This window comes from Emys orbicularis, chromosome 1 (assembly GCF_028017835.1).
Source record: "Emys orbicularis isolate rEmyOrb1 chromosome 1, rEmyOrb1.hap1, whole genome shotgun sequence".
Lineage (NCBI taxonomy): Eukaryota > Metazoa > Chordata > Testudines > Emydidae > Emys > Emys orbicularis.
In genome coordinates, this window is record NC_088683.1 from 17,684,345 (window position 1) to 17,708,525 (window position 24,181).

At 44.6% G+C, this 24,181-nt stretch overlaps 1 protein-coding gene across 1 annotated transcript in view; it reads left to right on the plus strand.

Moving 5' to 3' along the window:
- CAMK1D (calcium/calmodulin dependent protein kinase ID) overlaps positions 1-24,181 on the plus strand; it is a 355,487-nt gene that overhangs the window by 305,008 nt on the left and 26,298 nt on the right. The window contains exon 6 of the mRNA XM_065416138.1: positions 14,233-14,308. Within this exon, the coding sequence (XP_065272210.1) occupies positions 14,233-14,308 (76 nt within the window). The remainder of the gene's footprint in view (positions 1-14,232; positions 14,309-24,181) is intronic.

A 24,181-nucleotide genomic window follows, 5' to 3' on the forward strand; every position in this document is an offset into this window, starting at 1 on the left:
AAGGCTTTGGCACATACAAAGTTACATGGTCACATCATTACTTCCTAAACTAAGTAAACGCTAAAACAAATGGCTCCCCAGGTTCTCTGAACTCTCAGATACCTGAATGACTTCCATGTCCTCCATTACATTTGGATTAAAGTTGTATGGTTAAAGCTCAGAATGGAGAGTCCAGAGATTTGGATTCTATTCCTGACTTCCCGACAGGCTTCCTGTGTGTCTTTGGGAAAGTCACATAAACTGCTCTGTTGTTCCATCTGTAAAATGGGGATAAAACCTACCCAGCACGGTGTGGGAGGGCATGAAGATTCATTCATTAATGTTGCAAATAATGGAAAGTGCTATAGTTATCAAAGTTGTTGATATTATTTATTAAAATTCACACGTACTCCCAGCTCCACAATTTTGTGTGGAGTCATTGGATGGTAACATAGTGTGTATCTATCTTTATAAGCTTATGGGAATAATTTTTTTCTAACAGTTGTATTTTCATGTCTGCCTCTCTAATTTTGTTTTTGCTTCACAACAGCTGTTACCCTTTTAAATGTTCATTTCCCCCCATTTTCTTTTCGTCTCTACAATTCAAAATCAGAATACGTTCATGCTGTAGACCCCACTGCTTCAACACACTGGTTATGTTGATACTGACTCAGGTGGTTTGAGCCAACACAACACAGTTGCAGTATTCCTAAAGACCAGACAGCTTTGCATTTGCATCATATTTAGAGTTTTGTTCTGTTTTTTTTCCTCTTCTGTAGAAGCTAGCTCCTCTTCAATGTTGTCTCTTTTTCGTCATTGGTTGCCCAGACAACACTCTCCAAGCACAGTGAAATTGTGCTGTCAGTCACCGCAATTATGCCTGCCACGAGGCCACTGCTAGTGCTATACCTGATTGCACATCATCTGCATATTTTCTCTGCAATTTATCTACATCAAACAGCTTTCCTGGGTTGTAGTATCACCAGAATTTTCAGCAGTAGCCCAGTGGCCCTGCATAAATGTAACATTCCTTCCTCCCTGAAACACAAAATGAATTATTATGCAAAGGTTTACGGGTGATGCTGTGACCTAGTGGATAGAGTGTTGGACTGGGATTCAGATGACCTGGGTTCTGTTCCTGGTTGGCCTGCTGGGTGACCTGGGACAAATTGCTTCAATTTCCCATGCCTCTGTTTTCCTGTCTGTAAAATGGGAATAATGGTTGTGACCTTCTTTGTAAAGTGCTTTGAGATCCACTGATGAAAAGAGCTATACAAGAGACAGGGGGTATTGTTATTAGATAGCCAGCTTTAGATCTTTAAGTCCTGGTTCTGATCTATCTTACACCAGTGTATATCAGAAGCCACAATACTTAAGTCAGTGACAAAAAGTTAACAGTTTTAGGGGTCAATTCTGCTAACACCTGATGCACTGAGCTGTAAAACTGTTAGCCTTTTAGCACGCTGAAAATGAATAATTTATTCATACTCTTTGCTTCCCATCTTTCTGCCAGTTTCTGATCCATGACAGTACTGTTCTAATTAGCTTCTTCTACTGCACCCACTGCCATGGTGTCTGAGTACCATGGCTAGTAAAGATTTTAGTAGACTGAAGAAGTGAGGTTTTCCTTCACAGGAGCCATGCCAGTGTAAGAACGTAAGAACATAAGAACATAAGAAAGGCCGTACTGGGTCAGACCAAAGGTCCATCTAGCCCAGTATCTGTCTACCGACAGTGGCCAATGCCAGGTGCCCCAGAGGGAGTGAACCTAACAGGCAATGATCAAGTGATCTCTCTCCTGCCATCCATCTCCATCCTCTGACGAACAGAGGCTAGGGACACCATTCTTACCCATCCTGGCTAATAGCCATTTATGGACTTAGCCACCATGAATTTATCCAGTCCCCTTTTAAACATTGTTATAGTCCTAGCCTTCACAACCTCCTCAGGTAAGGAGTTCCACAAGTTGACTGTGCGCTGCGTGAAGAAGAACTTCCTTTTATTTGTTTTAAACCTGCTGCCTATTAATTTCATTTGGTGACCCCTAGTTCTTGTATTATGGGAATAAGTAAATAACTTTTCCTTATCCACTTTCTCAACATCACTCATGATTTTATATACCTCTATCATGTCCCCCCTTAGTCTTCTCTTTTCCAAACTGAAGAGTCCTAGCCTCTTTAATCTTTCCTCATATGGGACCCTCTCTAAACCCTTAATCATTTTAGTTGCTCTTTTCTGAACCTTGTAGTCCCTATCGTATCATGTTAATCTAGGTGTTGAATGACTGTCTCTTTTCTGCTAGTTCATCTGGTGCTGCAGTAAAGGCTCAGTGGCCTGTAACTCCCAAGATCATCCCTCATGCCTTTTTTAAAGATAGGTACAACACCCAGTGCTTCGGTATTGTAGCTGATTTTAAGGAGAAATCGCCTACTTTTGTTAGTTCAGCCACTTCATTCTTAAATCCCTTGGGAACACATGGGTGAATATCTCCGGGCAAAAGGCATAAGGGCCCAGGTCTGTGAGGTTATTAATATCCATTATTATTATTTAGCATTTATATTGTGGTAGCGCCCAGAAGCCAACCCAATAGGGACCCCTTTGTACGAGGCACTGTAGAAACACTGTGGCCTTGTCTTCACTAGTGAAACAAAGGTGGGCTCTTAGCTCGAGGTAAAATCCTAGTGAAGACAAGGCAGTTTGTAGTTTTAACACAAGTTAGCAGATCGAGGGTCCCCCCCCGAAGTCTTTAGCTGAACTTCAACTAGTAAATGATAGTTCCTTCCCCAAACAGCTTCCAGTCTAAAAGGTGATGAATGCACTCAAGTTCTATCCATGCTGGTGAGAGAAGGACTCTGCACTTTACAGGATCAAGCCCTCTAGTAGCTGGGACAAAAGTGGAGCTTCGTTTAGGGCTGGTCTACACTGGAAACTTACATCGGCATAGCTACGTCTGTCAGGGTTGTGAGCCCCACCCTCCCCGAGAGACGGACCTAAGCCGACCTAACCCCCAATATAGACAGCGCTAAGTCAACGAAAGAATTCTTCCATTGACCTAGCTACTACCTTTTGGGGAGGTGGATTAACTACAGTGACAGGAGAACCCCTCCCAGCGCTGTAGTGAATGTCTACACTCAAGCACGACCCCGGTGCAATCTCTCCGCTGCAGCTGTGCTGCTGTAGTGTTTTCAGTGTAGACTCAGGGCATGTCTTCACTAACAAGGTTAAAGCGCTGCTGCGGCAGCGCTTTAACTTGGCTGTGTAGTCGCAGCACCGGACCTGGGCAAGCACTCTCCCAGGGCTGTAAAAAAGCCACCTCCACAAGGGGAGTTGCTACCAGCGCTGGGTAGTACTGTCTACACTGCCACGTTACGGTGCTGAAACTTTCAGCGTTCAGGGGGGTGTTTTTTCACACCCCCTGAACAAGAAAGTTGCAGCGCTGTAAAGTGCCAGTGTAGACAAGCCCATAGGCTCAGTTTTGTTTCAAAAGAGTGGTGGTACGTGATACACTGAACTGTTATCTACCTGGTTCAGTCACTTGCTAAGTAAACAAAATGTGTAATTAGAGTTAAACTTCTTGATAAATTTCACTGTTTTCTTTCTAAAAAGTAAATTATTACTTATCAAGTTAGAATGTATCGGAAATGGTCTGTCAGTGTCTAATGCCTAAAACCAGTAGTACATTAGCACATTAACTAGGCTTTTAAATCCCAGCGCTACAGATTAAATCAATATGAACAGTTCAGAGAAGGTCTTATTCTTTCAGGAGGGTTGTCAGAAATATTGGTTCTGCGGTAAAAAGGTGACTGTTAGGATAATTTAACCCGATTCAACTCAATTAGGGTGTTTTCCCAAGAGATAATTTTACATTTTTACTCATTTAAGAAGGCTTTCTCACATTTCAGTCTGTTCATACGACAATTACATTATTCTGTCCCAGGCAAGCTACTGCCTTTTCGTCAGTGAGTGAATTTAGGGCTCAATCCTGCAACACGCTGAGCAGTCTGTCCTCGATCCAGCAAAATGCTCAAGCACATGCTTAATTTTCAACATGTAAATAGTCCTATTGACATTCCTCCCACCAGGCGAGGACAGTTGTAGAGGTCTTAAATGCTAGTTGCTAAGTGGTGTTTCAAGTGGGGCTAGCTAACATGATTTAAAAAACCACCTTTTTCTCCTAGTTTAGACAAGGAGTAAAATTTTCAAAAGTACCTAAGGGCATGTCTACACTACAATCTTAAGTCGAACTATGTTAGGTTGATGTATGGCCACCTCAGTAATTACTGCAGGGGGAGATGTCCACACTGCCTTCCTTTTGTCGGTGGTGCATGTCCTCACCAGGCGCACTTCCACTGACTGAAGAGGGGCAGTGTGGGGAGCCGAGAGCCAGGGCTCTTAGCTCCGCACAGCTCCCCACCTGGAGCCCAGCTGCCCCCCGAGCTTCTCACCTCCCCATTCCCAGCTGGGAGCAGGAGGGCAGCCACCCAGGGCTTCTTGCCTCTGGCAGGGAGATCCAGACCCAGAGTCTGGTCAGCTGCCAAGCTCCCGGCAGGGAGAAGGGAGCCAAGAGCCGAAGGGGGCAGCTGGGTTCCCATCCGGGCTCTCAGTGGGGAGCATGGAGCTGGGACCCTGGGTATCTGTTTTTTTGGGTCTTTGTCTTGCATTCCTGAAAGGCCATTTCACCACATTTCTGATTTGCCAGAAATCCAGCAGAGATCTCAGCTCATGTCAAAGCTGTAATTTTATTATAGCCTTGGATAGGACACCAGGCCAAGGCACAAAAGTAATTAATAGATTTTCATGTTTGCTTTTGAGTTACTTGGTATCACTTTGAGCCAAATGGTGGAAAATAACAGTAAGTCTTTTGGAATATCCTTATTAGCAAGTAACAACACAAGGAGTTGTTTAGGCAGTAACATGAGTAATAAAGCAAAAACAAAGCATGAGTACAGCATTTGTCAGACCTTCCTCAGAGACTGTAGCCAATTGCAGGGCAATGTTCCGGCACCCCCATTGCATTAACGTTCAGAAAATAGGGATTGTTTGTATGTTATCGTGGCTGAAGCTGTGTAAATTCCAGCTTGGCCACTTAAAGTTATCTTTGTAACAACAGATAGGAAAGAACCATCCCTTAAATATGTGTTCTACCTCTCCCTGTGTACCACATATTTCCTCTCCCCGCTTGGAGTTCACACCTTTCCTGTACTGTAGACTGCAATCATTCTTTACAAATACTGTTCTGCTCAGTGAGCCACTCTAAGGGGCAACACCCAGCTCAAGCAAGTGACCTGGATGCTGGGGGGATCTATGGGCAGGTGGACGAAGGAGGCATCCTCCTCAAAAGATCTATGGACCTGCTGCAGAGCTGCTCTCTGAATCCTGCTTTGCTGTCGTGGCTGAAGCAGTCTTGCATACCCCTACTATAAAGGAGGATTCATGCAGTGACTCTCCAGCCCTGACTCTCCCTAGGCCAACCAATGCCCTGCCCTCCTCCCCTCCCTTCTCCCCCCCCCCCCCCCGTGGCATCTCTTGGAATCCAGCCACCTCCCTTGTACTGCAGAACCATACCAGGTCTGTTATATTGAGGCCCTTCATGGCTGCAAAGTTAAGGGCTGTATTTACCCTAAATACACCCAGCGCATCTGCCTGCCAATACAGTTTCATTGCCTACAGTGGACTTTCTAGTGTTTGTGGCTTTATAAGTCCCAAGCAGTGGGGTTTATGCCAATTCCCTTTGCTGGGGAGACTTATTCCACAGCCTAATATGTCTCACTGTCAAGCAGTATTTCCTGATACACCTCTACCCCAATATAACGCGACCTGATATAACACAAATTCGGATATAATGCGGTAAAGCAGTGCTCCGGGGGGGAGGGGCTGCGCACTCAGGTGGATCAAAGCAAGTTCGATATAACGCGGTTTCACCTATAACGCGGTAAGATTTTTTGGCTCCCGAGGACAGCGTTATATCGAGGTAGAGGTGTAGTTAATGCAGGCTTTCCCTTTAAGTCTCATCCCATAGATCTTTGTTGTACCACTTCCTGTGTATCATGATAAATATTTCCTCTCCATGCTTGAAGTTCATACCTTTCCTATATTTGTAGGCTATCATAGAATCTGCAGGACCGGAAGGGACCTGAAGGGGTCATCTAGTCCAGTCCCCTGCACTCATGGCAGGACTAAGTATTATCTAGACCATCCCAGACAGGTGTTTGTCCAACCTGCTCTTAAACATCTCCAATGATGGAGATTCTACAACCTCCCTAGGCAATTTATTCCAGTGGTTAACCACCCTGACAGTTAGGAAGTTTTCCCTAATGTCCAACCTAAACCTTCCTTGCTGCAATTTAAGCCCATTGCTTCTTGTCTTATCCTCACAGGTTAAGGAGAACAATTTCCCCCTCCTCCTTGTAACAACCTTTTATGTACTTGAAAACTGTTATCGTGTCCCCTCTCACTCTTCTCTTCTCCAGACAACAAACCCAGTTTTTTCAGTCTTCCCTCATAGATCATGTTTTCTTGACCTTTAATAATTTTTGTTGCTCTTCTCTGGACTCTCTCCAATTTGTCCACATCCTTCCTGAAATGTGGTGCCCAGAACTGGACACAATACTCCAGTGCAGAGTAGAGCGGAAGAATTACTTCTCGTGTCTTGCTTACAACACTCCTGCTAATACATCCCAGAACGATGTTTGCCTTTTTTGCAATAGTGTTACACTGTTCACTCATATTTAGCTTATGATCCATTATGATTAAGGCTAAGATTTTGTCTCAGATATTTGTAGTAAAAGTCACAGACACGTCACGGGCAATAATGAAAAATTCACAGAGGCCCGTGACCTGTCCCTGACTTTTACTAAAAATATCCATGATAAAATGAGAAGCCTGGCAGCTGTGGTTGGGCTGGGAGCTCCAGGGTCTCCCTCCACTGTAGGCTCCAAACTCTGGGGGTTCCCCCGCCGCCAGGGAGGCCGGGAGCTCCGGGGATCCCTGTTGCCGCCCACAGCAGCAGGAAACTGCGGGGATCTCTGCTGCCACCCGTGGTGGCAGGGAGCTGCAGGGATCCCTCCTGCTACCCGTAGTGGCGGGGAGTGTTGGGGGTCCCCCCTGCCACCCGTGGCGGCAGGAGCTGCAGAGATCACCCTGCTGCCTGCGGGGGCCGGGAGCAGCGGGGGTCCCCCTTGCCACCTATGGTGGCCGGGAGCTGCGGGAGGTCCGCCTGCTGCCGGCGGCGGCAGGGGTCCCTGCAGCTCCCAGCCAGGCTGGCTGAAGTCACAGAGGTCTTTGGAAGTCATGGAATCCAAGACCTCCGTGACTTCTGTGACCTCCATGACTAGCCTTAACTATGACCCCCAGATCCCTTTCTGCAGTACTCCTTCCTAGTCAGTCATTTCCTATTTTGTATGTGTTAAACCTATTGTTCCTTCCTAAGTGGAGTACTTTGCATTTGTCCTTATTGAATTTCATCCTATTTACTTCAGACCATTTTTCAGGTTTGTCCAGATCATTTTGAATTTTAATCTTATCCTACAAAGCACCTGCAACCCCTTCCAGCTTGGTATTGTCCACAAACTTTATAAGTGTTCTCTATGCCCAGGGCCGGCTCCAGCATTTCTGCCGCCCCAAGCAAAAAAAAAATAAAAAAAATAAAAGCCGCGATCGCGATCGGCGGCGGCAATTGGGGGGGGGGAAAAGCCGCGATCGGCGGTGGCAGTTCAGCGGCAGGTCCTTCGCTCCTAGAGGGAGTGAGGGACCTGCCGCCCCTGAATTGCCGCAGGTGCCACCCCTCTCCCTTGGCTGCCCCAAGCACCTGCTTGTTAAGCTGGTGCCTGGAGCCGGCCCTGTCTATGCCACTAGCTAAATCATTGATGAAGATATTGAGCAGAACTGGACCCAGAACTGATCCCTGCAGGACCCCACTCGATATGCCCTTCCAGCTTGACTATGAACAACTGATAACTACTCTCTGGGAACGGTTTTCCAACCAGTTATGCACTCACCTTATAGTAGCTCCATCTAGGTTGTATTTCCCTAATTTGTTTATGAGAAGGTCATATGTGAGAGAATATCAAAATCCTTACTAAAGTCAACATATACCACATCTACCACTTCCCCCCTATACACAAGGCTTGTTACCTTGTCAAAGAAAGCTATTAGGTTGGTTTGACATGATTTGTTCTTGACAAATCCATACTGACTGTGACTTATCACCTCATCTTCTTCTAGACATTTGCAAATTGATTGCTTAATTATTTGCTCCATTATCTTTCTGGGTAGAGAAGTGTATCGTAACTCCCCTTTGTTTCCCCTACTTTAGGGAAATTGGCGCTGGTGTAGCTACATCACAACCTGCCCCACATATAAAGGTGGCATTTCCTGACAGTTTACCTGAAATCACGTGTAACAGGAAAAATAGCATTATATTTTGTTCTTGTGAGATGGCAAAAGCTGCCAGCAGGAGATACAATTATGGGAGTAAATGAAGGCCACATTCAGCCCTCGGGTGATCACTCACTTTGAAGGGCTGAAACCAGCAACTTTTCTGATTCCTTTTCTAAAAACCTCTTTTCAGAGCAAGCCTTCCATTTTTCTTTCTAGATTTTTTTTTTAAACGAAATTGTGAAAAACGCCCAATAGCCGAGACTGGGAAGCCAAGGGTTCTGATTATCTGAAGAACGAATAGAGGTTCCCTCAAATGCCTAGCTTCCCTCAAATGCCTTAATCTTGACTACTTAGAGGGGGGGAAAGGTTGATCTTGATCTCAGATTATTCACTCCTTTAGTGTCTCTCCAGAGATTGCCAACTGCAGTCTCAGTGGGCATCATTTCTAGTGGTGCTTTTGGGGCTATATACGTTTGTCTGCTTACAAGTTAAATGAGACCACTAGCTCATTTCACAGCTGCCCACCAAACCACCTTGAGAGGGCAGTAATGCAGTCACTGCTGACATTGGCTGGATTTGAAACATGATGACCCAGAAGTGAAGAGCTCTGTGTGATATAAGGTCCTATTTTTTGCCTTTAACATTTTTGATTGGTCATTTTAATCCAAACACAGATGCTCATAAATGCTTAGTATTATTTTATAGCATCTGAAACTATATTAGGCACTTCACGGGCATATAAAGAAAGATATTTAGATTGTAAGCTCTTTGGAGCAGGGACCATCTCTTAGTTCTGTGTTTGTACAGTGCCTACCACAATGGGGCTTAGTCAATGATTGTGTGGCTCTTAGGCACCACTGCAATACCTAGGGGCATGGGTGAATTCTCTATCACTTGCATTCTTTACATCAAGACTGGATATCTTTCTAAAAGATATATTATCACTGAAACAGAAGTGCAGAAATTATTGGGTGAGGTTGTTTGGCCTGTGTTATGAGAATAGGTCAAATTAGATGGCCACTTCTGGCCTTAAGAGTTGTGAATCTATGAATACAGATAATAAGTCTCTGCCCCAAAGAGCTTAAAATATTACTGGAGACAAAAGAAATGAAGCCCTGCACCAAGAGAGCAGGGAGGGGAAGAAGCAGGCAAGGATCATGAGTTCGCTTTGGTGGCTAGGCCCACATCTTGGTGGCATTTTCTTTAAATAGATGTTTTATTTTATAGGATGAATCGAATTATGATTAAGGCTGACTTTTTGCTTGGGGTTTTTTTGCTTGGTGGAGGGAGAAGTGTAGAAGGGATAAGTATGAGTAGTGGAGGAGGAGCTAAAGGGAAAGAAGAACGGAGGAGGATGACAGAAAGGGTAGGCGAGGAAAGGGGAAGAGAAGACGAGAAACTGGCAGGGGAATGTGTGATCTGGTAGCAAATTGAACATGGGAGACAGAGGGATGAGAGGAGAACAGACAGTTCATCAGACAGCAGGTGTAAATAAAAACAGTCCTAAAGGTATGTTTGGGGTTCCGATTGCATCTCCTTGTGGCTGGTGTATAGTATATACATTACATGGCCCCCTGCTCCGAATTCTCCTGCTGGAAGAGTGAGGAATGCTCTAGGAGCTGGAACTTTAAGCTCTTCCCACCGCTGCTGGGGCAGCCTAGTGTCCTCAATGACTCCTGGGGAATCCAGAGTGGGGTGTGGTGTTGGAAGCTGCAGTCCAGCCTGCTGCTTCCTGGTGCCAGCACACAGCCCTTGGCTTCATGGAAATGTAAGTTGAAAACCCCTAATTCGCATCAGTGTGTAAACCTTTAGAAAATAGCAGCTCCCCAGAGTCCTTGGCAGAAGTGAGTGGGGCTTTTTGCCACGGCGTAACTCATCACATATGTTTTAATGAATTAGACCTACAGAAAGAAAGGAGTGAATTCTTCCCCACTTGTTAATTTCACTCTCCCTACCTCCATTTTCTGTCTCCATTTCTCCACAGCCATCTGTCTTGTATTACTGCATAGCACCAACGGCCTCTATATTAATCACAGTTCTTGCTTTCGCCCATCGGAGCAACATGAGCAACTGGTTCTCACAGCTGTCTCTGACTTGGTTCTTCAGATCACTTATCACATCAGTTTCCTTTAGAATTCCATTCCCCTAAGTGTTTCTCCCCCAGCATATTGATCATTATGAGGTTTGGTCTGACCTGGCCTGGCCTGGCCTGGGGAGGAAGGTTGGCCCACTGGTTGGGGCACTAGTCTGGGTCTTGGAAGACTTGGGTTTAATTCTTTGCCCTGCCATGGCCTTCCTGTGTGACTTGGACTAGTCACGTAGTGTCTCTGTTCTTCAGTTCTGTACTCATGGGGATATTGCGAGGATAAATACATTACAGACAGTGTAGAACGGGGTGAGCAAACTTTTTGGCCTGAGGGCTGCAACTGGCTATGGAAATTGTATGGTGGGCCAGGAATGCCTGGCGGGGGAGTGGGACTCTATGGGGTGTAGCGGAGGAGGGGTGACTCTATAAGGGATGTTACCGAGGTGGGGGTAGGGGAAACTCCTGGGGTGTGGTGCTGGGGGGGGGGTGTCTCTACAGGGGCTGTACCGGGGACTCCTAGGGGCCATGCCGGCAGAGGCACCAAGGTGGCCGTACCAGGCACCACCATGGGCAGAGGCACCCTAGCTGGGACAAGGGTGGAGCCGTAGGAGACCGGGAAGGGACTGGGCATGCTGCTGCGTAGGGAGGGGCTGCCAGATAGGGGTGAGGTTCTGATCCTGGAAACAGTGTGGTGAATTCGTGCCTGCGCAGTATGACTTTGTGTGTGCTGGAAGATGCTGGAATTGTGAGTCGGGGGCTGGGGAGCGCCGGGCGGGCAGAGCGGGGCAAGTCCCCGACCCCGCTCCCCGGCGGGAGCTCGAGGGCCGGATAAAAATGTCTGACGGGCCGGAAGTGGCCCACAGGTGTGTAGGGTAATGAAGGCCATATAAGAGCCATAGATAAAATATGTGTCCACCACTGCTATTATCACAAATCCTGTCCTCAGATGCATGTGCGGAAGTCCTGCTGATATGTGTCAAAAGCAGATCGGGCTATTGTTCTTGCCTTGTTTTCTTCACATGCCCCTACCTTAATTGTTGGGTTATTGCCCTTTGAAACAAAAACCTATAGCCATGCTACTTTAGCGTTCAGAAAACTCTTTTAGAGTCCCTGCCCTTCTGCTTTAGAAACCACCATCCCGAAAAAGATGCAGACGAAGTACTGCAGTCATGCTCACCTACGGCATGATCGTGTGATGTGCTTAGCATCATGTTGCAGGACGCTTTAGCCAGATTGGGCCCCCAGTGCAGAGAGGAGCCTAAAAGGAGAAGTACGGTACTTGGCCGGCTTCTGAGAGGTGTGAGTGGTGCAAACTGAGGAAAGGACTATGGCCCCAGTCCTGCAAAGGGAACTATGTAGGTGGAACATGGAGTTCCACTGAAGTTCGGGATCCACCCATGCAGAGTCAATGGCAGGATCGGAGCCTGCAATGACTGTTAATGTGCCAGAGCCTGCTCCCATTAAAGTCAATGGCTGCTTTGTCACTGACTTCAATAGGAGAAGGAGCAAGTCCATTGTTCATATATTCCACTCTGATAAACATTGAGGCATATGTTCTCAGTGCGCAGGATTGGGCACCAGGAACCTCTGAGTTCTAATCCTAGCTCTGAAACTGACTCGCTCTAGGGCACAGGGCAAGTCCCTTAACTTCTCTGGGTCTAGTTTCCCCCTCTGTAAAATGGGGATGAGAACACTGGCCTACCTCACAGGCATGCCTGAGGGTTCAGTAGTGATTGTGTTTGAAGATGCAAAGCGTTGCCCAGCGTACGTGCTAACATACCGTTAATCCTATATTTGAACAGAAGTGTTATCATTTGTTATTTTGTAGTGGCCAAAGTCTGGTAGGCTGTTCTTCCTCCATCTCTAAAGTGGGCATAATATTTGCCGTACATCACAGGGCTATGTGAAACTTAATTCATCCTAACCTACAAGGCTCTTCATAACCTCACTTCCAGCCATCTCTCTGTTCCCATTTCCCCCTAGACTCCTCCCAGTCATCACTCCTTACATCTCCTAAGCCTACTCTTGGCAGATGAGAGCAAGGAGGCGGTATCTTATATAGGGTGCAGTATGAGAGAAGGCTTGAAGCCAAGTTCCTTGACCTCCTTAAATCCCTCCTTGTACACTCTCCTCCAAGCAACTCCTCGTCATGAATAACTTCCACTCCCTCCTCCTCCAGAAATTTTCTCCTGGGTTCCTTTGCCTTGTTTTATTTAGACTGTTCGCTCTCTGCAGCAGGAAATCTTTATGTGGGCACTCTGTAAATGTACTGCATTGTGTACTGCAAGTGGCCAGACTGTGATTTGCTTGCCCACATTAAGTGGCCCCTTTCTTTTGGAGTATCCCCATTGTCTTCAGTGGGATTACCTGCAGAGTAAAGTACTACTCAGCATGAATAGTTGTGGCAGAACCTGGCCTTAAACTTCTCAGTACTCATGAGAAAACCCTGTGCTTTTAAACCCAACACCGCAGGTCAACTTTATAAATATCATGAGCAATGATTTTTGCATTACTATGGGCATTTTGCTTTGAAAATTCAAAAGCTTCTTTACATGAAAAAGATTAAGGTCATGGGGTTTAAAATTCAGTGTTAAGCATTTGCAAATGAAAGCTACCAGCATAGACATAATTCTCCAGACTTTCATGTAGTAAATGTGCCTTTTTAAGTTTCAGTGATTTAAAAAAAAAAAACCCACAAGCATTTGAATAAATGTTCAACCTCCATCTTCCACAGGAACTTGAGATATAGTAGCTAACAGTTTTAAATGCAAATAAGGCTCAGTTCTTTTGTGCGTGCTCTAATTCCTAGCTCTTTTAATTCTCTCAGTTATTGTGGTCTCTTTGCTCCTTGAGACAGAAGGGCAAGTGGCTCCCTCTGACTCTGACAACTGTGATGCTTCATTAGTCAGGCTGTAGGAGGTATGGTGACAGCTGTCTAGCTCTCATTCCTCTCCTGGAGATTTAGCATATCAGCTTGGTGACACATGGCCCTCGATTTGAGTTGCTTCCTGAAATCTTCCATTTGATAGCACAATGCCGCAGAGCTGGCAACTTATAAATGTACATTTGAGCAATTGTGCAACACTGTCTTGTTTTTCTTCACATTACCAAACGTTCTTTTGACGGGAAGCTGATGATCCTGTGGCCTGACTGTCTTTTTTTATATTTTTTTTATGTGTTTGTTTTTGTTTTCAGTCCTCTAATCTCCATCGGAAGATGATGAGCTAACTCTGCATTCGGATTCACAGTTTTCTTTCAATAAATACGCTTTAAAACTTTCTGGTCTGGCCTGCTAATATGAGACCTGAGTTTGGGAGGTAGGGAACAAGTTGAGATAGTCTCAGCTCCCAAAATAAATTGTGAGCATTACACAGAATTGGGCCTGGGGATGTTGTGAAGGCCAAGACTATAACAGGGTTAAAAAAAGAACTAGATATGTTCATGGAGGATAGGTCCATCAATGGCTATTAGCAAAGATAGTCAGGGATGCAACCCCATGCTCTGAATGTCTCTAGCTTCTGTTTGCCAGAAGCAGGGAGTGGATGACAGGGGATGGATCACTTGATCATCTCCTGTTCTGTTCATTCGCTCTGAAGCACCTGGCATTGGCCACTGTCGGAAGACAGGATACTGGGCTAGATGGACCTTTGGTCTGACCCAGTACAGATGTTCTTATGTTGGCCAAGGGATTCTAGGTACCATGAATGACCGTGGAGTCCTACATGTTGGCAACACGCACAGTTTTTGGTCTTATTACATTTAGCTGTATGACTTTTTTTTTTTTCCAGCTCCTGAAGTGCTGGCCCAGAAACCCTACAGCAAAGCGGTGGATTGTTGGTCTATTGGGGTAATTGCATACATTTTGTAAGTATCTGTTAATTTTATAACTATCGGATCTGTAACACATACTCACCTGTGTATATTCTTCCTCTGATCAAGGGAATCTCATCCCAATTGTCTGAGCCCACAGCAGTTGGAATCCTGGACAAGCCCCATCTGATGTGAAAGCTGCCATGTTGGCCCCCACACTAGGGACTGAACCACAGGCTTCCAGAGCTAAAAGTGAGAGCAGTTGCAGCTTGAGCTGAAGAGCTAAGGCTCTTTCGGTGGCATCAGGCACGGGGGGACCTGTAACACACTCCCCAGGGAGTTACAGGAGCACATTTTCAAAGATGATTTGTGATGTGGCCAGAAAGTGAAAGGATATGGGAGTCAAGACGGAAAGAGTCTGGGAACCCCTGGGCACAGGGACATGGTGATGCAGTGGTACATTCCTGCTGTATAGGTAGCTGTGCCTAGAACAGTGCTGGGGATCAATGGGCAGCAGCTGAAACCTGCTGTGTGTGTATGAATGTGTGAGGTCAACCTCTAGTGGTTGGCCTACAGGGAAGAGAAGGCACCTGCTGCTTGTGATGTCTATGGGAGATTCCCTTCAGCTCAAGTGAGGAATGCCGAATTATAAATGTCAGCATTCTGGGCCCAGCTCCCTGTGTGTGTATGTGGGTTAGATAGGAATTGTGTATGTTGTCTGCAGCATTAGATTCTTTACATCAATTGGCATTTGTACCATGTGTGGTTCCTTGAAACATGTTTAGGCTGCTGCAATAGGCTGGCTCAGATAGGCCAGCCAGGGCACAGCTAACATGACAAACTTGTTCTCTTTGTACACTGAAGCAGGGAATAGCCCTGTTGCTACTAAGTATAACAGAAGCCAAGTTAGACCTGTTGATGCTTATATTTCCAGTGATGATATTTTTTCATTTTATACAAATGTCACAGTCAAACAAGTCTGCAGCAAAAGCGACTGAAGTGCCACAGCATCAAATTGTTCCTACTTTGTTCCTTTTCCCTTTGTGTAAACATTGGATGGCTTGTCAACATGAATAACTTTGGCATAATGCAGCACAGCTATTTTTGTCTACACGCCATTTAATTGCTGCATTATCCATTGCTGCACAGTGCATATTGTTTGTCTGTCAACTGCATTTTCTTTTAGTCCTGAGTATAAATTTTATGACTTGTTTTCCCCAGTGCCACCCAAATGGTTGTTTACTTCTTCTTTTTTTAAGTATATTGCACGGTTTTTCTTTAACAACCCCACAATCCTGAATAATGTCAGATTTCTGACTCGTTCCCTGTTCTGCTTGAGTGTCTGCAATGTTCTCCTCTGAAAACATCACCGACTGCTGGATTTTCCTCAGAGCAAGTTTTAACAACAGAAGGAGGCAAAAGAATTTTGCAGAGAGAATCAAAGCTATTGGCACTGCTAAATCCTTAGAGCCAAATCCTGCCTTGTGCAGTCTCAGGAGCACTGAAGGAGCAGAGCTATTCTGGGGCAGGATGGACATATATTAAATAGGGCTGTCAAGCGATTAAAAAAATTAATCACAATCGCACTGTTAAAAAATAATAGAATACCATTTATTTAAATATTTTGGATGTTTTCTACATTTTCTAATATATTGATTTCAATTACAACACAGAATACAAAGTGTACCGTGCTCACTTTATATTTATTTTTTATTACAAATATTTGTGCTGTAAAAAACAAAAGAAATAGTATTTTTCAATTCACCACATACAAGTACTGTAGTGCAATCTCTTTATCATGGAAGTTGAACTTACAAATGTAGAATTATGTACAAAAAAAACCTGCTGTCGGTTATTCCAAAATAAAACAATGTAAAATTTTAGAGCCTGCAAGTCCACTCAGTCCTACTTCTTGTTCAGCCAATCGCTCACACAAACAAGTTTGTTTACATTTGCAGGAGATAATGCTGCCTACTTCTTGTTTACAATGTCACCTGAAAGTGAGAACAGGCTTTCACATGGCACTGTTGTTGCCAGGGTTGCAAGATATTTACGTGCAAGATCCGCTAAAGATTCATATGTCCCTTTATGCTTCAACCACCATTCCAGAGGACATACGTCCATGCTGATGATTAGGGCCCTACCAAATTCACGGTCCATTTTGATCAATTTCATGGTCATAGGCTTTTAAAAATAGTAAATTTCATTATTTCAGCTATTTAAATCTGAAATCTCATGGTGTTGTAATTATAGGGGTCCTGTCACAAAAGGAGCTGTGGGGAGGTTGAAAGATTATTATAGTGGGGGGTTGTGGTACTGCTACCCTTACTTCTGCGCTGCTGCTGGCAGCAGCACTGCCTCCAGAGCTGGGGGGCTGGAGAGTGGCGGCTGCTGGTTGGGAGCATGGTATGGTATTGCCAACCTTATTTCTGCGCTGCTGCCTGCAGAGCTGGGCCCTCAGTCAGCAGCTGCCACTCTCCAACCACCCAGCTCTGAAGGCAGCAGCACAGAAGGAGGGGTGGCATGGTATGGTATTGCCACCCTTATTTCTGTGCTGCTGCTGGCGGGGCGCTGCCTTCAGAGCTGGACATCCGGCCAACAGTCGCCACTCTCCGGCCACCAAGCTCTGAAGGCAGCGCAGAAGTAAGGGTGGCAATACCGCGACCCCCCCTAAAATAACCTTGTGACCACCCTGCAACTCCCTCTTGGGCAGGACCCCCAATTTGAGAAACACTGGTCTCCCCCATGAAATCTGTATAATATAGGGTAAAAGCACCTAAAAGACCAGATTTCATAGGAGGAGACCAGATTTCACGGTCCATGACGCATTTTTCATGGCCGTGAATTTGATAGGGCCCTACTGATGATGGGTTCTGCTCGATAACGATCCAAAGTAGTGCGGACCGACACATGTTCACTTTCTCTCATCTGAGTCAGATGCCACCAGCAGAAGGTTGATTTTAATTTTTGGTGGTTCGTGTTCTGTAGTTTCTGCATCGGAGTGTTGCTCTTTTAAGACTTCTGAAAGCATGCTCCACACCTCATCCCTCTGAGATTTTGGAAGGCACTTCAGATTCTTAAACCTTGGGTCCAGTGCTGTAGCTATCTTTAGAAATCTCACATTGGTATCTTCTTTGTGTTTTGTCAAATCTGCAGTGAAAGTGTTCTTAAAATGAAAAACATGTGCTGGGTCATCATCCGAGACAGCTATAACATGAAATGTATGGCAGAATGCAGGTAAAACAGCAGGAGACATACCATTCTCCCCCAAGGAGTTCAGTCAAAAATTTAATTAACACATTGTTTTTTAACGAGAGTCATCAGCATGGAATATGTCCTCTGGAATGGTGGCCGAAGCATGAAGGGGCATATGAATGTTTAGCATATCTGGCACGTAATTACCTTGCAATGCCAGCTACAAAAGTGCCTTGCGAATACCTGTTCTCACTTTCTGGTGACATTGTAAATGAGAAGCAAGCACATTATCTCCCATAACTGTAAACAAACATGTTTGTCTTAGCGATTGGCTGAACAAGCAGTAGGACTGAGTGGACGTGTAGGTGCTAAAGTTTTACATTGTTTTGTTTTTGAGTGCAGTTATGTCACACAAAAAATCTACATTTGTAAGTTGCATTTTCACGATAAAGAGATTTCACTACAGTACTTGTCTGAGGTGAATTGAAAAATACTATTTATTTTGTTTACATTATTATTTTTATTACAAATATTTGCACTGTAAAATGATAAAGTGAGCACTATACACTTTGTATTCTGTGTTGTAATTGAAATCAAGATATTTGAAAATAAATTTCAATTGGTATTCTATTGCTTAACAGTGAGATTAAAATTGCGATTAATCGCGCTAAATTTTTTAAATTGTGATTAATTTTTTTGAGTTAATTGTGTGAGTTAACTGCCATTAAGCAACAGCCCTAATATTATATAATTCAGAGATCCCTGGGGACTCTAATACTCCTTTAAAAAGGAGTGGTGTTCACTGCCCTCAAGACCTGCCATCTAACAGCTGCAAATATGGGGCTGCAGGGCCCAAGGCACGTTGCTGAGTGAAGCACTCCTTCTCATGTGTTTTCCTGAAGCTTTGAATCTTAGGTTAGCAATAGAGGGACAGTCTAGCAAGGTTTTTCTGTCCATTTCTAAGTCAAGTCCTCAGTCCTGCCTATGCTAAGCATGGTACTTCAGCCTGGCTCAGAGGCTAGATGGTAGAGAACAGCAGGCCAGAGGCTTGGCCACTACTAGCTTCTCTTTCCTGGTTACAGTTCAGTGTAAAGTTTTTACCATAGAAATACTTGTGTTGATACGGCTACACACAAGCAGGCCTGGCTAGTGCTGCCTGGTTATGCAGAGATAAAATTAGTCCATGTTCTATCCATGTCCTCAGCTCCATTCAGCCATGGCACATGCAACCAGATGCTTTTTGCTGCTGTTTCACTAGTTGCTTTTACACTCCCTAATATCCCTGTTTTATAATTAGCTGTCTGAAGGCAGGAGCTGAGCTCATGAAGATGATCAACAGTGTACTCCCCCAGCACTTGGTTAAGAAATACGTCCTCCCAGCGATCTGTGTGTAACTATCAGTTGAAAGGTTTCAGTCCTGCCCTTGAGACGTGGCTCAAGCAATGTTACCAATTTACACTGTTTCCACACCAGTGAAACTGTTTTTTCCTGGCATCAATGCAACAGTATCTCCTATTTGTTTTCAAAATCAATTTGTGCTTGTGTTTTTCAAAAAAGATACACATACTGCTCTGAAGTCTTAAAATTCCACCTACCCTATCGGGAATTTCCTGCCCAGCAGGGTGAAATCCATTGAATAACAATGAGGTCCTATACGAAGAGGTGGAATTTTAAGGCTTCTGGATTAGATATCTAATAGAAATATAATTTTACTATATACATTAAAAAGTTTAATAATAACAATGATTTGCCACACCATTACTCCGACATCCCATCTCCAGTAATACCCAATACCTGATGCTTTGAAAGAAAGTGGAAGCCCCTGTGATGGACTTAGCCAATGGTACATGTTCGGTGAAAAAGAGAATGGGATTCCCTCCCAGTCTTCATAGTAAATAGCCCTGCAGGCTTTTTGATACCACATTGATGGGAACAGTATTAGTGCCTAGATTGGATGAAGAGAGAGTGACCAGTTTAGGATCTTCAGGTAAGATGATAATTGGCCTGAGATGAGTGACTGCATTTGACTTTATACTTGCATTATTCGCGAACACTTCCAAAATAACTCTCTCAACTAGGCAGAGAATGCTACTGTATCTAGACTGGCTAAAAAGTTCCAGTGGGTGAAGGTGAAGCCAATACCTGCTTAACAAACCAGGCTGTTAGTTCCAATCATTGTGTGTGTTGAGGGGGGGTCAGATTCAAAGTAATTTCTGTGCAGGACAGAAAACATTTACCAGAGCTTACTTCCGCTTAGCATGTCACTGTTGTTGAATTTAAAAAGATGGCAGTTTAGGGGAACCCAATTCAGAAGCAGGGCATAAATGTTTTTAAAATATTGTTACTGTTAGTGCTTTAACTACATCCAAACAGAAACACACACTCTCCCAGGATAGTCTTGAGCTAATGACATTGAGAAAACAAGCTATTTCTTATGCACTGCTATTTTTGATGATATTTGGCTATATAATAGATCATAAGCACACAGAAAAATGTAACCCTGATACGTGAAGATGTCTTAGGAAATACTTCCCTTCTTTCAGTGCCAGCCACTAATGCTTTTTTAAAAATCACATCCAGATTTCAGCATCTGCAGCAATGGAGTTTTATTTGATCAAAAACTCATTTTATATAAAAAGTCATTACTCACAAGAACTAATTTTAGCAGCTTGAAACTTCCTGTTATTCCAGTTGTAACATTTTCCAGTTTGAAATAGCTTCATTGTTGGGCTCCGTTTCCCACTGGCGACAAGGCAGTTTTGGTATGTGTTCAGTTTACTAGAAAAAAGAGTGAGAGACTTTATCAAATTCCTATCCCATGGGTTTGGACCTACATGGACAAGCTCATGAATGCCAGGTGGCTAAAATTCTGGTCCCTCGGATTCCTGTACATGGCGAAGATTAAGTTAATGGAAGCAAAAAATAGAAAATTGCATTATAAAGTTGAAAAGAGTCATGGGCTGCAGCACGTTCTGCTTGAGCCTCTGATTATTTATATTTAACAAATCATTGACAGAGTAGCATCGTTACTGTTTTACTATTATTATTTGTTAAGCAACAGTGATCTGTAGAAGGCAGTCCCCTTCCCAAAGACTGTGCCATCCCTGTTGTTGGGTTGGTTTTTACTTCGATGTAGATGTGCATGAAATGATACTAATAAACATTATATAACACTTTATCTTGAAATTTTCCCAAAGTACAGTACAAAATGTAACAGCCTGATATACAGGAAATAATTCCCACTACCACTGAGACAGAGCCCCCCACAGGGAGAATTGTGGCAGGTTTAGCAGTACCAAGCGTCGCTACCCAATAGCTTAGGAGAGGAAATGAGCAACAACATCCATTCGACACTGCAGGGGGAATTAATGAAAGCAGAATGTGGTTACCCATGTCGGGACTGGCCAGGATGCCAGAGTTAAACCCTGGGAAAATACAATCCAAAATCCGTCCTTCAGTAGCTTCATTATCCTTGTTAATGTGCTCAGTGTTCTCCATATTGTTGTGCCCTGGAGAGCCGTACAGTTCAATCAGAGGTGGTAGTGTCAGCCAGAACGAGTGTCTCTGCTCAAAATGAGAAAAATACATATATTCCAACAATAAGTAACACTTGGACAACTTCCCGTACAGGGCATTGCTTCAAAGTCAGACCTGTCTGCCCCAGGCCTTACCTCTACCCATTACAGAGTGTAAAAGGGAACATTCACCCCCACTGCTGCCTTGGGGACAGGCATGAGTGCAGCAGGTGGTTACCCCTTTTCAGTTATAGTCCTGTCCTTCAGCTTCTCCAAGGGCTTCAGGGCTTTCACCTTATTATGGGCACTTTGCGGGTCTGGGCCCTTGAACAGTTAGGGTCTTCCCCAGCTGGACTCTACTGAGGTAAAGGCTTCTGTTGATGCCCTGTCTTTTGGGAGTGGCTAGAGGAGGTTGGGTTCACCCTCTCCCCTGGGCTTCAATCCAGGGCCCAATGGTGGGCAGCTGTGTCCTGCACGTTAGGATGCTATCAGCTGCCCCCTGGACCACTTCCTACCCAAATTGCCCTTCTGCTCATGGAGTAAATTACAGAATCACAAATAAAGTCTCGGACCTTCCCAAGTCTCTCCTTTGTAGGTCCGATCAGGTCTGTTTTCCCAAGTCTCAGGCCACAAGAGGTCCTGGGAAGTACTTCCCCAGAACTCAGAGCAGAGTTCTGCTCCCTTCCACTGCCTACTCTCCTCCGAGCTGCTCTGCTTCCCCTTTTTAAGCCCCGTCTCCAGCTTGTACAGACTTTGCAGGTATGGCTGGGCGGGGCCACCTAGGCCCATTGCTGCGCCTTAACCCCTTATTCTCTAGTGTGGGGTTTGTGCACCCCTCACACAGAGATTTCAACATGTGCTATTATATCAATAAAGAGTGTGCATGATTTACCCTGGTACGTCCTGCATTGATTGCAAGCTATACACTGGCAATATGCATGTGATGTGTAGAGCCTCTCCTGTAAGTGGAATCACAACCATTATGCAGTGGGAACTTGTGTAGCTTGTTTTGTTTTGCTTTGCTTTGGTAAGGAAATAGGTACATTAAGCAGGCCCCTACAGCACTTTCCCTAGAACATCAGAAAACATGGTTCTCTTTTGCAAGTCCGGCCGTTTTTCTCTTATTAGCATCTCATTTTATTATTTGGTTACAGGGTGGGAGTACATTTGGGGAAGGGTGGGAATGGTAGGCACAGAGCAAACATAAGAAACAGCCAGTTGCTATTTCTGACGTGGCAAGACCCTTAAATAGTCCTTAAAGTGCTCAAGAAAATGATGACAGCTAACAGTTGATTGAAACTCCCCCAGGGCGAACTAGGATTTTCCCACTGGAGAGAGATTGTGTATTTTATTTCGACTATTCGCATAACTAAAGAAATATAGCAAAACCTTCTGAAAGTGAGGTCATTTTTTTTCACACAGGATCTTCACAATGGGCCAAATCTAAGTCTCAAGGATTTTGGCTAAGTAAGGATCAAGTAAAAACTAGGTAAGGACCCTGGAATTTGGCCCAGAAAGTGGAATTCCACTACAACTCACTGCCATCACAAATTGCATGTGGGATGACTTCGGGACTCTGAGCAGGGTCCTTTCCCATTTTGCCTTGCAAAGCCAGTCCATGCTCTATGTGAAATCCAAACTCATCTCCCTTCCTGGGCTCTGGCTCTGGCTCTGTTAAACAGATTAACATAAGAACATAAGAAAGGCCGTACTGGGTCAGACCAAAGGTCCATCTAGCCCAGTATCTGTCTACCGACAGTGGCCAATGCCAGGTGCCCCAGAGGGAGTGAACCTAACAGGCAATGATCAAGTGATCTCTCTCCTGCCATCCATCTCCATCCTCTGACGAACAGAGGCTAGGGACACTCATTAACAATAAGATGACATCAAATTCTACTCACACGTTCTCTCCATGCTTGGCTTCTTCTGGGGTTCCTCTCTCAGGGCTGCCCTGCCCACACCCTATATCATCTTTCCCTAGAAAATTGCTGCTGTCTCGGATATATCAAGATAGAGGTACTGAACCATCTGGCTCAGTTTGTTGGCAGAACCCACTTATTCCTAACACTTATGGGGTGTTTCAGTTGAACACTGCCAGCCACATGCAGGCTCTTCCCTATGCTCAGCATTAACAGAGTTTCACTCTATGCCAGTTCACCTATTAGCAGGTTCTGTTGCATTGCCCATGGTAGGAGACCTTGGAAAAGTGTTAATATCAGGGATAGTTAATAATAGCTAATCAGCTGGAGCAAGAGCTTGTTCTTGTATTGTGATGAGAGGAACATGCAAATATCTGAATGGAGTGGGGAAATGACTCTCTTAGTTCTGGACTTGTTAGCAGAGCTGACCATATGCAGAGAGTGGAGCACATTCCTCTTGGGGATGGTGCAGTGCAGGCCCTCCTGAAGGAGCTCTGGAAGGGACTGCTCCTGCTGAGGGAGAATCTCTCCTTGCGCTCTTTCTTGGGCATATGCTTCTGTATGGCTCCCTAGCACAGGGCAGTATTTAACTGCCACCATCTGTCCCTGCAATTACCTGAAGGCGGAACATTTTTCAGCCATAAACCTCTGTAAACCTAACTTAGCTCTTGTACCTCGGCCAAAGTAATCAGTATACTGTACACTTTAAATGAGTTATTACTCTCGCTAGAGCCGCCTGACAGGACATGCACATGCCTGTTCACTGGAACAGGAAGGAGCGTGCAGACCACAAGAGCCAGGGTTTGTAATTTCCTCAGGACCTTTTTTGTTTGTTTTTTAAGGAGGATACTGGGAAATGCAGGAGAGGGGCCAAGCGCTATGGAGCCTCTTTTATCTAGATCACGGGATAAGAGCCCACCTAAGGAAAGAGAGAGAGATTTCGACCACCCTGTAGACTGGTTAAAACAAAAAGTTAAATAAATAAAAATAGTGAAAAAAATACAATTGTTGAAATTTATATCAATAATTTTATGTAACAATTATGTACATTTTATTTAAATAAGCAGCTCTGCTCCCTGCAGCACAGAAATACAATTCGGTATAACCCACAGGTAGCAAATGAGCCATTCGTAAGTTTATATTTCCCTCCCAGTCATTCCCTGTCCTTACAGATCTTCACTCTTCAGTCCCAATATTCCAATACCGTGGGGGAAACACCTTTCAGGATGTGGGCCCGAGACTCCTCAGTGCCCAAGTCTCTTCAGCCCTTTTGAAAATGTCACCCTCAGTGCGCCAAG